At 36.6% G+C, this 15386-nt stretch overlaps 2 protein-coding genes across 4 annotated transcripts in view; one reads left to right on the forward strand and one right to left on the reverse strand.

Moving 5' to 3' along the window:
* The window catches only part of LOC143033287 (uncharacterized), a 149510-nt gene extending 143751 nt beyond the window's left edge, over nt 1-5759 (forward strand). For both annotated transcript variants that reach the window (XM_076198551.1, XM_076198552.1), the window contains exon 6: nt 420-5759. In XM_076198551.1, the coding sequence (XP_076054666.1) occupies nt 420-1292 (873 nt within the window). In that variant the 3' untranslated portion in view covers nt 1293-5759. The remainder of the gene's footprint in view (nt 1-419) is intronic.
* A 5892-nt stretch (nt 5760-11651) lies between these two features.
* Nucleotides 11652-15386, reverse strand: part of LOC143033290 (carbohydrate sulfotransferase 11-like) — a 159616-nt gene continuing 155881 nt past the window's right edge. For both annotated transcript variants that reach the window (XM_076198554.1, XM_076198555.1), the window contains 2 exons: nt 14214-14310; nt 11652-13182 (listed from right to left, as the gene is read on the reverse strand). In XM_076198554.1, the coding sequence (XP_076054669.1) occupies nt 13084-13182; nt 14214-14310 (196 nt within the window). In that variant the 3' untranslated portion in view covers nt 11652-13083. The remainder of the gene's footprint in view (nt 13183-14213; nt 14311-15386) is intronic.

The raw sequence follows: 15386 nt of genomic DNA on the forward strand, positions 1-15386 counted from the left end.
AACTATAATTTCTAAAAGAGCTTTTTGATACAAACATTTCCAGTACAGTACTGTAACTGGAAAAATTAAAATAAAACAAATAAACAAACTTATTGATGTAGTCTAAATATTCATTGATTTTGAAATTGAATATCTCATTACATACTGCCCCAATCTCGTTCTATCCAGAAAGCAGCACATATTCTCCTTGAATGACACACAGGCCAAGCTGTAGGTCATTGCCACTTACCTGGGGACTATTGGTCTCTTACAAGAGCAACCTAAGGCAATGAATTGACTGATATTGATTGATTCCACTCTTAAATTCATAACATCATCACATCATATACAGATGAAAATTGAAATTCTCATAAAATAAATAGATTATTTCATTGCTTGACTGTGGTCCCCTTTCTATACAATTTTATTTTCTTCCACAGATTCTTCCTGCCCTGAAGGATATTGAACAGAAATATCTTCCAGAGGAGGAGGCAGGACGTCTTGCAGTGCCCGAGTGCTTCCATGCCGTTTACCGTCCAGGAGCAGAGTCTATTCTTGTTCTCAGTGACCTCAAGGTGGAGGGATATGCTATACTGGATCTCACCAAAGGCTTGAGTCAGAAACAAGCAGAACTAGCTTTAGGACAGTTAGCTAAGATTCATGCAGCTTCATATGCCATGCAGGTCAAAGAGAACATAAAGTTGGAAGACAAATTCCCCTATTTGATGACAGTGGACCAGGCAGTCACCTCTTTCCAGAGTCTTGTTGATCGAGGACTCCCTCTCCTGTTACGTTTCTTGGAAAATAAAACAGAACACAAGGCTGTACTGGATGTATTACACCGTTACACTGGGCAGAGGGCTAGTGAGGTGTTCAGGAAGGTTCTCACTCCATCAGACAAACTCAATGTCCTAGTGCATAATGACTTCTGGTGCAACAACTTACTCTTTGGCAAAGAGGAAGAAGAAGAGACTTGCCGAATTATTGACTGGCAAATGATAATGATGGGCCGCCCTTCCATTGACTTGGCCCTCCTACTGTGCACTTCCGTTCCTCCCAAAGTACGAAGAGATCATGCTTCAACAATTCTATCTTCCTACTGGGAAGCTTTCTTAGCACGCATTCGTCTTTACGGAATTGAAGAGAAGACTCTCAAATATACTCTGGAGAACCTTAAAGAAGACTATGAAAGTGCACAAGCAATGGCAGCAATGGTCATTGTGGGCAGTGTAGACATTGCCCTAGGAGTACAGGCCAGAGAAGAACGAGTACTTGAGCTCGTTGCTGACCTGGCGTCGTCTTCGATTCTCTGAGTGGCGGTCCCAGATGATTTCACTATGAGCTTTTAAATATTCACCATGAACCCCACCAGCTTCATAAGTCCACTTCTACATCAGCTCCTTATTTTCTTATTTGCAGTTAACAATGTGGCTATTCAAGTTTGCTGGTTTCTAAGGCTCAGATATGTTTCTAGTTCATTGATGATTATTCATGTTCAGTGTGATCCTATACAAAACAATTTGGTTATCAGTTAACCACATAATGTCACACATCACTATTTACCAGAATATCTACACTTCTGTACCACCTTTTCAAATTTGAAACAGGATGAGAACTAGTCATATCATGCAAGTGCAATACTCGCTATGATGTCCCATCAGTAAGTGACAAATGATAATTGGTTGTGGGTTCAATGTTGCTCCATGTGAAATCATCTGAGTACGGATGTTGACAAAAAAGAACAGTTATTCAAAGAGTAAATGACATTAAGTGGGCAAAATGAAAGAATAGCCTATAAAAAGTGATACAAGGATTATAATAATTGTTGCCCTCAGATTCACTGACTGGAAACTCAGCCCCACGGAGGTTGGCAATGGTCCTCAGGCCTTCCCATAGATTTCTCTGGGAAGGAACACTGGACAGGTCATGTGTGTGTGTTGTATTAGTGTGGGACTGTTTGTATATCATTGGCTTGTAGTACTGGGAGGAAGGACACAGCCATTGGCTGTAAGCTGTCCTCATGAGTAAAGGTGGAGGAAATACAGTCAAAATTAATTCAGAGATCTTGGGCCTAGCCTGGATACTAAGTGTCACCCCTTTGGGAATACACCTCCAGATAGAGATCATGATGTTGATGGGTTTTGAAGATGGCTGGTGGGAAGATGACTTTCTGACATCCATCTCACAGGACCACCACTTGTAGGTATTGTCACTGGTCCCAAGTGATGCATATTAGATTTTAATCTGATGTACTATCTGAAATAAGTTGCAAAACCATCAGTGTTGAAGCATGTCCACAATTCTGAAGACAATGACTATGAATGCCATATTTCAAAGGATAATACAGATAATATATACACAAAGTAATTTTGTCACCCGTAACTGACAGATTACAATGGGGCACCCATTCAACAACTCTTTCCTCATTAGTGACATATTTGCTTAAATAAATATTATCAACAGGTGAAAAGATACAGAACAACAACATCTTGATAACTCTAGATAATGGCTGAGAAAAATAAATTATTGATTAATGGTAACTCAAGATGTAGTTACGTGTCAAACAAGATGTAGTTATGTGTCAAACAATAATTAGGATATTAAAGATGAATGGAATGAGGACCAACCTACTGTATATACTGTAATATGAAAATATTTTGAAAGCTTTGTCTAGAAGCTGCAAACACTTCCTTCTACTGCCTTCCCTTTGAATTACACTTTCAGTGAAATAAATCTAAAATCAGAAAGCTCTTCTTAGTGATAATATTCAAACAAACATCTCCTCTTTTCAATAATCAATTTCTTTCCCAAACTTGAACATCAGCTGTTACAATAAAATTAAGTTGGAGAATATAAAAAACTATATAATTCAAAAACTATTTTTATAAGTCGACCATAACAGCAAAGTATCTCAGATTTGGCATGCGTTATTTTCTACTTGTATTACCATTAGGTTTTACAATAGACTGTTGATTAGTGGCATAATAACAAATGAATAGCTACTCCTTCAGCATAGTTGTCTGCAGTGTTAACGAGCTTACTTAGCTGTACCAGTAATTCTCTACAAAAAGATCTGTGTACAGAACCATTCAACTGTAACTTAAAATGGTAGGGTAGATCAACTAGACACATTACTGCTATCTAGCGAGTTAAAAATTGACGTCCAATATTGAGGCCATGCCTTTTCAAGACATTTCAAGATACTGCTTGACTGAAAGGCTACAAAGATTTTAGATATTTTTATCAAAACAACTCCCAAAATGTTTGCAAGATTATTTTGGTTTGTGAACACCAATATGCATAAGCTCAGTTGTACTGGTATCTGTAATATAATACCAAGACTAACATATTGCAACTTGTTTTGATATATTGTATCAATCAGAAAACTTGTGGTTGTTGTTGATATCATTTCCTGCATCACACATTTGCATGTTCAATTGGAGATGGTCTTCAGACTATGTTTACAATGATTTTGATATTAGGAAATTTGTGTTGTTCAATTGTCCTAGCTGTTAGTACTTGTTGTTACTTGCTTTCATTGTCCTACTTAAAGAAATGGATGTTGTACTGTGAAATGTATGCTTGCACAAACTTTAATTTTTTTTTTTATCCCTTGCATAGCACACCCTGTAACATCTATATGTGATGTGCACAATCATAATTACATTATAGTGTATTTTATATTTAGCCTCCACTTTTTATCATCCTTGTTAAGGATTCAGCCCTGTGGGCTGGTACTCAGTCTCCAAACAATGTCTAAAAGCTCATATGCTGCAAGGTTCCTGTGAGAACCCTACGAATACAAAGTAGTCAAAATTATTTTGTGCAATCTGAAACGTCATTCTCGGTTTTGTGCAAATCACGTATATCCCTGGGTTTATCACATCATATCATTCATAGTTATATATACTCATTTTTACCTTTAATGAGATGTTACAGATGTTATTGTGGTTACACTAAGTTCATTTGTTTGCACATGTGTGAAAACTGTAATTATGTTAAATTTTAGATGTTGTCTTGACTGGTGTATGTTCACGATATCCATTCCTCAGTTTCGTAAGCCCTCAACACACTTTCTGTGGTGAAAGTATGAAGTGGCTATATAATTCAGATATGGCATGACTGAGTAGGATACAATTTCTACATTTGTAGAACAATGACAATATGAATATTTTGATGTAAAGCATCACCAATTTTTCTTGAGTGATTAAAGATGCACTATACTTGTTATAAAGTTCCATGAATATTTTTTTTCCTTGAAACAAAAATAACAGCAGTTTTAGAAACCAGCTTTTCATATACAGAAATGCTGACAGTATCCAAGACCATCATGTTTTGCAGTTGAAAGTGTCAGCTGTCTTCCATACCAACAGTGGTTGTATTTTTATCATAAAAGTTGAGTGATCTCTAGTGCACCATTTCTTTTTATTTAACTGATAGTCTAACTTATAAAAACTCATAGAATAAAATGAATGACTGCATTCCTTCCTCTCCATATTCATCACCTAAAACAGAATTTGACTCATTGGTAATGTTTTTCAATGTATGGCATGTACTTGTGCATAGGTACAGCCAGACTTCAGCCTAATTTTAATAAAGACTAAACCCTTACCAAACTTTCCAACCTTATTAGTTCCTCATTTGTAAATTCAATCAAGCATGCAATTATGCAGACCTAATCTTCTTTATTTACTCTTGGAGAACAATGCATGCAGTTAGGTACAAAATGCATGCCAGCTTTATGCTATCTCATGCCTTTGTATAATACAAAGTATTGATACTGCTCGATACAGGTTCAGCTCACTTATAAGAAATACTGTATTATAATATTCATGTGAGTGGCGAGCTGGAAACAACAACTAAGTAAATAAAAAGAAGGGAAACTGGTTTTCTGTATTAGTCCTACCAAACTGTTGGCCTAAGAATTGTGAGGTACAAGACCCCATCCTTAAGGATGAGGTTCTGCCTTCACCTAAATACTAGTTTATTTGGCATTGGTCACAGTAACCAATTAATCTGTTGCCCCAGATTTCTCATACAGGAGAACCACAGTTCCATATGGAGGTGTGGCACAGAGGTGCAAGTACCTTGGCCACTGCAAAATTTGTATATTAGCCGGTCATAGTACAAGGGTTAAGAGCTCTGTCTACATATTTCAGTGGGTGATACATTGAGCAAAGGTGCCAGGCAGTAGTTCGAACACCCTATGTCAGGTGAATGGATTAAACAATAATGGTATATTGGGATGAATTATCATTTTCCCATCAAACTGTGGTACTGGTTCATCATACCAATCTACTGTGAGAAATTATTTACGGAACCATTATCCACTTGGTCCAAAATCCTTAAAGTTACTTATTGCATCATTTATCACTGCATGACAGAAACTTCTCTTAAGTCTTGTGCTAGGCACACCAAATGCGACTAACAATTGATGGGACTCGTTCATGTAACTGATTTCCTTCCTTTTCTATTTGCAACTTCCAGCCGTCATCTACACTAAAACTATTTTGTATAACTAAATTGAACCTGCAGCATGGTAATTAATTCACATAAAGTCTCTTTTTTTAATGTAAGATACTCATGTACTGGTATATCTTACCCATGTTAATGACGAATATGTTCATTTTGTGATACATATTTACATTATAAACTGAGGAAAGGTTTCAGACATCTATGATTCCAAAAATTTAAATATAAGAATGCCGACAGATATACTGCAGCCCTGCAGCAATATATCAACCTATATCTAACATCCAGGTTAAATAAAAGTGATACAGTATACTGTGTTAACATCCTTTATCAAAAGACAAACACATGACTCCTTTGAAGAAACAAATTAAGTCTCTGGAAGAATCTTTGGAAAAGAAAAGAGTGGATCTGCTCAAAAGTGTGGTTATTTGACTTATGTCTGAACCTGGAAGATTAAGCACGTTCATACAAAACACATTTTACAAATATTGAGGAAAACACCACTTGGCACCTGTTATCCTTTCAGGAGTGGAATTTTCTCATAGCTGAATGAAGTGACACATCATCAGCCAGAATAAAAGCCTTAAAGATGATGTCACTCCTTCATGCCAGACCCCTTAATATGGATCCCTCTGAATCTTATCACCCAAGAGGACAGAGGTAACCTGGTCAGACTGAGATGTGGCCACCACCCTGCCCTTCTAAATTACCATAAGAGGCTGGATGATAGCATTGCAGGTTGTCCAGGATGTAATGCTGCACCACATGCTACACAACACATTATGGAAGACTGCATTGTACACAATCATACACACCAACAACATAACATAACATTCTGTAAGGGATTTGTAGGAAAACCCTGTTCCAGTTGCAGCATTCCACAACTGGAGACAGGACTGCTTGCCCCCAACTTTTTTTTTTCTTTTTCTTTTTGTGAAAAGATGATTTTTTTTATATACCTCTTGTATAATGCAACTCCAGCTGTTGAACATTACTAGTAGGCCTACCATAGTCAAGTATTGCAGTGCTGGACATCACTGGACATATTCTATAGCAAATACATGGTCTTCATTCTTTTTTGTACAAAGGTACTCCAAAATGGTTAGAAAAACTACTTAAAACATCAGATATGAAGAAAGATTTAATACTGTACTTCTCTTTTATTCTTTATGGGAACCTGCTTAGGCTGCTCATGGGTGGCATGGTGAGCGGGGGAATTAAGGGCTATGGACAAGATTTGGATTAGGAATGGGATTAGGATAAAGGTTAAGGGTGGGATCAGAATTAGGATTACGACTATGATTGAGGTGAGGAAGGTAGTGATGGGTGATCCTATTTCTAAAGGTATCAAGAGTGCAACTATTAACTATGCAAGATGGGAGATGACTTCACTCTTGGATGCTGCAGAGGAAGAACAAGCACTTAATCATGCTGGTGCTTGTTTTGGTATATGCAGTATTTTAGGTTGTGACTAACTAGTTGTTCGTGTATTTGTTGGATGTAAGTTTCTTTGCTTATGTCAACTAAATTGTTTGTGATTTTATACAGTGTTTGTTGTCTGCATATTTGTCTTCTTGTTTCAAGTGGTTCAAGTTTAATGTCTTGTTTTAACCTAGCAACTGATGTAGTGTGTCTGTAATCATGTCTGATCCATCTTGCTGTTTTATTTTATGTGGACTCTAATTTGTATATATAATTGCTAGTGTGTGGATCACAGATGATGTCTCAATAAATATGGCCAAATGAATGTCTGAAAAGCAGGAATTTTTGTGTCTGTGTTGCAGCTCTTCAGGTTCCTGCACAGGAATCCCAGAGCTCTGTTGGCTGTGGCTCTGGTGCTCCTCACATGTGTAGACCACCTCATGTCTGCTGAAATGTGGACTTCCAAGTATCTGTGGTTGGAAACTGATGAATCTGATGTGGTGACATTTGTCAGGTCTAAATGTCAATTGTCACTTGGCTTCCCAGTCTTCCAGGGCATATAAGTCATCTTGTTGTTGGAGACAATTGTTTCTGTTACCTATCTGACAGTACACTAAACTACTGCCAGCAAAGCGTCTAGTAGTAGAGGAAAATAATAGATGTAGAGCGACCATAGCCAGGAATTATTATTTTTTTTTTTTTTTTTGGGGGGGGGGTCTAATCATGCCTTAGGAGGGTTGCCACTGTACTGTGCCCACACACACATATACTGTAAATATATGATATATAATATTTGATATGCCTGTAATGATAGTTACAATTTTATATTTTATGTATATACACCATGTATCACAAATTCACTATAAAATTACCTTATTTTTTGCAAGTTTTCCGGTGTAGTGTATTTATAATACTTTTGAGGCTAATTGGATGGGGGGGGGGCTAAGTCCCCCATAGCCCCCCGCGGGTATGACCCTGCCCTAACACAGTGCCTTGGGGAATTCCAGAAGTTAAAGAAATAGCTAAAGATTGGCTACCCTTGAGAACGTGCTGTTCTCGAGAAGTCAAGAATGTCTCCAGTAAAGTGCTCCTCGTATGCCATAATTATGATAATAATCTTTTTTTTTTGCTAATAATTGTTGATGAGGGACTTCGTCAAAGGCTTTGGCAAAGTCTAAATTATGAAATCCCTTTGTCTAATTTTGAGGTTGTGGAGTAACTGAGATATGTCATGAGTTGTCTCTAGTAACTGCATCTCACACGAGCATTTAGGCTGAAAGTCATGCTGATTATCATTCAATTCGTGAAGCTAACTGGTTAAGTGGGTCATGGCGTAGTTTCTTGCGACGAAGGTCGAAGGGATGGCGATTTGAATCATGGGCATGATTCATAAATTCCACACTACAAAGTTTTCAGTAAGGGACACCGTCCTAACCTCCTGGTAGTTGGGAGTTTGTGACGTTAATCCAAATTAATCAATCAAAACGTCTTGCCTATTAGTGATCCATTATTATCATACGCCTTGCTTTCGTCTATCTATGTCTGACTACGGTTACTCCTTTACCCTGGGCCTGTCTCCTACGTAACCTAAGTTTCTTTCCTTTTGATGCTACATGAAGATTAAAACCTCATCCATTAAGTATTCTACTGAAATCAACAAATACCTTATGTAAACGAAGAATTAACAATATTTTTCCAGTCTCAAATTTGCGTGCAGTTCTCTTCGGAAGTGTTTACATGCTTAGTTTACATAGTTTTTCCAACGTAAATTTTTTTCTTAGGATTAGCGGTATATAACCTTATCTATAATTCTTAAACAGTATTATATTTTTCAGCGTTTTCAAAAATAATTTATAATAACATATAGATATAGATATATGGGAGTCATTATTATGAATAATATGTCCTTTGAGAAACATATAAACAAAATTATTGGAGAAACTTATAATCTAATAAGAACAATCAAAGTGGCATTTACATACTGTACATGGATGAAGAAATGGTGAAGAAAATACTAGTCACTTTGATAAGACCAAGATTGGAATATGCAGCGACGACGTGGTCACCAAGTACAAAAAAATGTATAACAAAACTTGAAAGAATACAAAGAGCAATTACAAAATTGGCACCAACACTCTCAGAACTATCATATGAAGACAGACTAGCAAAACTTGAGCTACAGACATTAGAGCAAAGAAGAGAGAGAGGAGACTTGATAACTAATTATAGAATCATGAAAGGCATAGAAACTACTGATAGAGAGGATCTAATAAAATGGGATAGTGGAGAAACAAGAGGAAACGAAAAGAAAACCAAGAAAGACAGTTATAGAAGAGACCTAAAAAAGAACAGCTTTCCCCATAGGGTAATAGACGTTTGGAACAAGTTAGATGAGAATGTGGTGTGTGTTAAAACGATACACGAAATTAAAAACAATCTAGATAAAACGAGATATGAAGACGGGACACCACGAGCATAGCTCCCCTTCCCGTTAAATACAACTAGGTAAATACACCCCCCACCCACATATATATACAGTAGAAGCCCGATTTAACGAACTAATTCAGCCAAGGTCCAGTCCGCTAAAGTGAAATTTCCGTTAAATTGAGCGAGTGAGCGTTGGTGTAACCAAGATCTATATATAGATCTTGGGTGTAACAGTGTTGCCAGAGCGGATTGTAAAAATGACACGTACCTAAAAATTCCCTAGTGTACACACACACATACAGTATATATATTATTGTAAGTGAATTATAGGCAGCACAATCGTGAATTGCAAACGAACAGCAACGTGCAGTAATTTGTTGCAACGTGTGTGTGTGTGTGTGTGTGTGTGTGTGTGTGTGTGTGTGTGTGTGTGTGTGTGTGTGTGTGTGTGTGTGTGTGTGTGTCGTGTAACAATGATATGAGCTGTATGTGAATTTCGGGGAATATTAGTCATAGGTTCGTGTTTGGTTTGATGTACATATTTCTAGCGATTAATAGGACTGGGCAGTTGGTTTTTGGATAGTGAGCGTTATTGTTGTGTTGTTGCAGAACATGTAGTTCGTTGTTATAGAAGTGTTTTTCGTGGTGATTACTCTCGCGTACTGATTTTGAATTTTCCCATCAACTTACTGTTTCATTATTTTGTTTTCCTATTATACTGTCTATTTCTACTTGAATATATTTCTGCTACAATTATACTTTATACATATACTGAATTATATATTGTTGTATATTATAGTACGTATATATATATTATATATATATATATATATATATATATATATATATATATATATATATATATATATATATACATATATTCATATACCTCCAAAATACTAAATTATAAATTTTTCCTTGACTCCACCACCACAATCTGGTAACATCTGGTAACATTGGACTCTGAGACACGCATGTGGCCAGTTGACGGAAAATGCTCAACTAAGCGGACCGTTCTCGCTAAATTGAGCTATTTCTGTAGACGCGCGTCTGGCCAGCTAGCGGAAAATGGTCAACTTAGCGGACCATTTCCGCTAAGTTGAGCATTTTCGTTATTGCTATTTGAAGTTCGCTAATTTGAGCTTCCGCTAAATTGAGATTCGTTAAATCGGGTTTCTACTGTATATATATATATGTATGTATATATATATATATATACATATATATATATATATATATATGTATATGTTGATATGTATATATATGTATATATGTATATCCGGCAGATCCTCCACATCTACTGGAAGGATTGTATCACCAACAACGAGGTCCTCTCTCGTGCGGCCACTATCCTCCAGCACCGCTTTCGCTGCGTGGGACATGTCGCTCGGATGAAACCTCGCCTTCCTAAAATCATTCTCTACGGAGAACTGGCCCACGGCAAAAGACCACGTGGAGCCCCTAAGCGCCGTTACAAGGACCAACTCAAGCTCTCTTTGACACAAGCTGGCATCCCCCCAACTGACTGGGAAGACATGGCTCAGGACCGGTTGGTGTGGAGACAAGCGGTCAAGAGTGGCGTGGAGGGCTTCGAAACTCAACGGAGAGAATGGGATAAACAACGACGCGAGGAGAGGAAAGCGAAGGCGACGCAGCCCCAGCCTTCACCGACCCTCCCCTGCGATTCATGCCCGCGGCTTTTCCGGCACCGACTGGGGTTGCTCAGCCATATTAGACATCGACACGGAGGAACATCCTGAAGAGAAGGAAACGAGGGTCCTCCCATCCTCGGACAACGAGGGGATGCCGACGACGATATATATATATATATATATATATATATATATATATGTATATATATGTATATATATATATATATGTATATATATATATATGTATATGTATATATATATATATATATATTTATATATATATATATATATATATATATGTGTGTGTGTGTGTGTGTGTGTGTGTGTGTGTGTGTGTGTGTATGTATATATATATATATAATATATATATATATATATATATATATATATATACGCATTAACTCATTCTCAAATTGCCCACCTTAAAAATCAAATTGCTCCTTGAGGTGCGTACGCCTCAAGTTGGGAATCACCGATTTAGCTTTTGATGCGCAGGTGACTTGCAGCAAGTGCGCATATGTAATTTACGGTAACCACGCTTGGTCACCAGAATTTTCCGACCTGTTTCTGTAGTAAGCCTCTAGCAAACCCATATTTTCTGTCAATATGGATTCAAGGAGGATTAAATACACAGCTAATTCAAGCTTAGAGTGCTTGAGTATGCAGATAAAACGAACAAGTGTGCAGCTGCAAGAAAATTTAATATAACAGAGTAATGTTAGAAATTTGAGAAAGCTGTTGACACAGCTCAGGAAGATGCATTAGAACAAATACGAAAACAGAGGAGAGACTAACAGGATGCCACAGTTGGAATATGAAGTGCATAAATGTGTGAAACTCGGCAGGAGAACCACAGCCATTTTCGAGGAAACATTCGGTTCTGCAGTGCGTCTTATCAAAACATTGAATATGTAACGGAGAATTATAAGCTAAAATAATTCCAGTAAATGTGAAAATATTACAAATAGAAATAAATATAAATAAACAGAGGAAGAATAGGGAACACACTTGAAACTATTATACAGTATAGGTACGTACGTATAAGACAAAAATTGGCGCTGTTGAGAAAGCGATGTAGGCATATAGTAAGAAAGGTGCACGCGGATCGTAGAAAAACAAACAGATTCTTCATTTATGTATTTTTTTTTGTAGATTATAAGTGGTATGTATAGTGAATGAAGTCATGATATTCATGTAGTAACAGAAAGGAAGAATGTCGGGTAGGAGGAGCTACTTGTACTGATAAGGTTAGGTGAGTGTGTACTGTAGGCCCAGATTAATTACGGCCATCAAAAATACACGAAATTTAACGTGTTAAAAACATTACCCATGTAAAGTGCGACTCTTTATATGAATAAAAAATATTAATAAAAACTCGCACTATACACGAGTATATGTTATTGTTATCATTATCATTACTATTATTATTGTCATTGATATTACTATCATTATTATCATACCAATTCATGCAAAGAATCCTCAGGGAACACAGTTTCTCTTACCTTACACAAAAAGGTTGACATATTTTGATGCCGAGTGTAGGAAATTCAAAACAGCACACAAAAAAGTGTGTGTAGTACTAAATCTATTCAAACCAATTCGTGAGGTGAACTCACATGGTACAAGAATAACTCATACATACATACATATACCAAAGGCTTTTTTCCCCCTTACAAGGGAGGTGGCCTCTAATTTAGTACATATTGTATAACTCGGTACAGAATAAGAACAGTTACACACTCTACCAGGTCTTCTACCAGATTCCCTACAAGAGGAATGCTAGTTGACGATTAGTCCCCAAAATTTCCATTTTACTTGGCTTCATGACAAATCCCTAATCACTCAGAGCAAGAACCATCCTATATTGTAGTATATTATATAAATAAGTTTATAATAACACAGCATATCCAGCTCCTCCCCAATAACACAGATTCTTTTGGTCAAACGCACTCTATTCTTGATTATGCTTTGTCGTACCTCCATCGGTGTTGTCTCAAATGACGATTCCCGTTTGGATGATTTAGAAAAAAAAGTACTAAAAATTAACATCATGATTGCTAAGGGTTAGGTTAGGTTAGATTTGGTAAGTGTCTATTTGGGAATCGCCCAAATGGAATCAAAATCCCCTTCATCACCTTCCATCCAAGTACTTGCTCACGTTGTAGCCAAACAAGCGGAAGTCTACGCGGTATCTCTCGTAAAGGTCATTCTTCAGGTTCAGAGGTAGATCCTGCAAAAGTGTGTACATTACTAAATATTAGCTTGTGTACAAACATTGACCACAATCTATGCATACTAGTTTCAACTATTCTTAGTGGCTTAAATGCCGAGTGTTGTGTCAAAAAGGATAAATCCTTGTTGAGAAAAATGTAAAGATAAAGAACATTTACAAAGTGAATTTGTAAAGGAAATATATTTGTACTTATTCAGGCAATCAGTAAAAGTAATAAAGAAGGATTCCTAACATTAATGCATGGGTAGCCCAAACATCAATGGAATCAATTTGACATAACTGAAATATTGTGGCACCTCATCTTAATTTGTGGTCATTATATCTTTTGCATAAAATGTACGGTGGAGAAAGATTTATTTATTTATCTATCTATTTATTTATTTATTTATTTATTTGGTGGGGTGGGGTCGCTTCGTCTTCAAAGTACAAAGTGAATGTATTGCGAGATAGAAAATATAACACACACACACACACACACACACACACACACACACACACACACACACACACACACACACACACACACACACACACACACACATATATATATATATATATATATGTATATATATATGTATATATATAAATGTGTGTGTATATATATATGTATATATATATATATATGTATGTATATGTATATATATATATATATGCACACACACACCACACACACACACACACACACACACACACACACACACACACACACACACGCACGCACGCAAGCACACACACACATATACATATGTGAGTGTATGTTTATATATATATATATATATATATAAATATATATATATATATATATATATATATATATATATATATATATATATATATATGATCTACATTTACTTAGTACATGATATCCCATTCCAATTCTAGATTTTATCACTTCTAATAATATATGTTTATATTTGTGATGCCACTGATTATAAATATCATTGTACTTCAGCCATATCTGAACTCAGAAATTTCGCCATATTAAGGACTGGCAGACTGTTAGTCGCTGGTAAATAAACATGTCCGACCTTGAAATAGCTAATGGCCTCTTCATCTGATGACGTAGGGGATCTATTTTTCATCTCTGGTTTGCGTGATACAAGGTTGAAGCGTGTTGATATGTACCTGTAAAAATGAAGGCTTGATCGATAAAAACACACACACATACATACATATACCAAAGGCTTTCCCCCCTTACAAGGGAGGTAGCCAAAAAAACAAAGGCATAAAAACCACTCCCACCCATTCCATACCCAACATACTCCACTCCTATCCACTCCCTTCCTTTCCTCTTATCTTGGCACCTCCTGGATGACGGGTCATTCCTGCATCTCGCCTACTGCCCTGGGTCAGAGGCAGTGACGCAAGACACAGCATATCCACAGCAAGGCCACTTCATTAAATAGACGATCCCCGTTCTCTAATTTAATATTAACTGATGTCATCATCGTAATCATTGATATATAATCAAGATTACAAAAGATTACAAAGGAGGAGCATGTCGACAGGGGACCTTTTGCTCCATAACTAAGTCGGATGCGGAAAAAATAGATAAATAGAATAAATAGATATTAATACATAATAAACAACCAGATAAATAATAATAATTTATGATAATAAATCATTATGAATAAACAGATAAAATAGAATGGCAGGCAGTACAGTTATCTAAATGCATCTTAAAACTTCGAACTATGCCACTTTGCACTGCCTCTACAGAAAGTTGATTGCATGCATTTGCTACACGGTTGCCAAAGTTGCTTCTGCCCATTTCCAAATTAAATCTACTTCCAGACAATCTGAGACCATTATTTCTTGTCTGATTCGCATTGTGAAAATTTCGTCGCAACTGATATTGTAAATTCCCTTTAGAATCTTAAAGACCTGTTTCAAATCACCCCCGAGTCTACGCTTTTTTAGGGAAAATAGATTCATACGTTTTAGTCGATGTTCGTATGATTTATTTCTGATATTTGGAATCAGTTTTGTGGCTCGCTGTTGTGCTTTTTTCCAGTCTGCCAATGTCTTTGATGAGATTTGGTGACCATACGGAAAATAGCATATTCCAAATGTGGATTTATATAGCTTGTTAATGACACATGAAATTTTAGAATCAAAAGATCGCGAAATCAGTCCTAGAATCTTATCTGCTTTCACTGAGGCGGAAAATACACTGCCTAGATGATTTGAACTCGTTACTA

The sequence above is a fragment of the Oratosquilla oratoria genome, chromosome 15, assembly GCF_046742065.1.
Source record: "Oratosquilla oratoria isolate Oo_2021 chromosome 15, ASM4674206v1, whole genome shotgun sequence".
NCBI lineage: Eukaryota > Metazoa > Arthropoda > Malacostraca > Stomatopoda > Squillidae > Oratosquilla > Oratosquilla oratoria.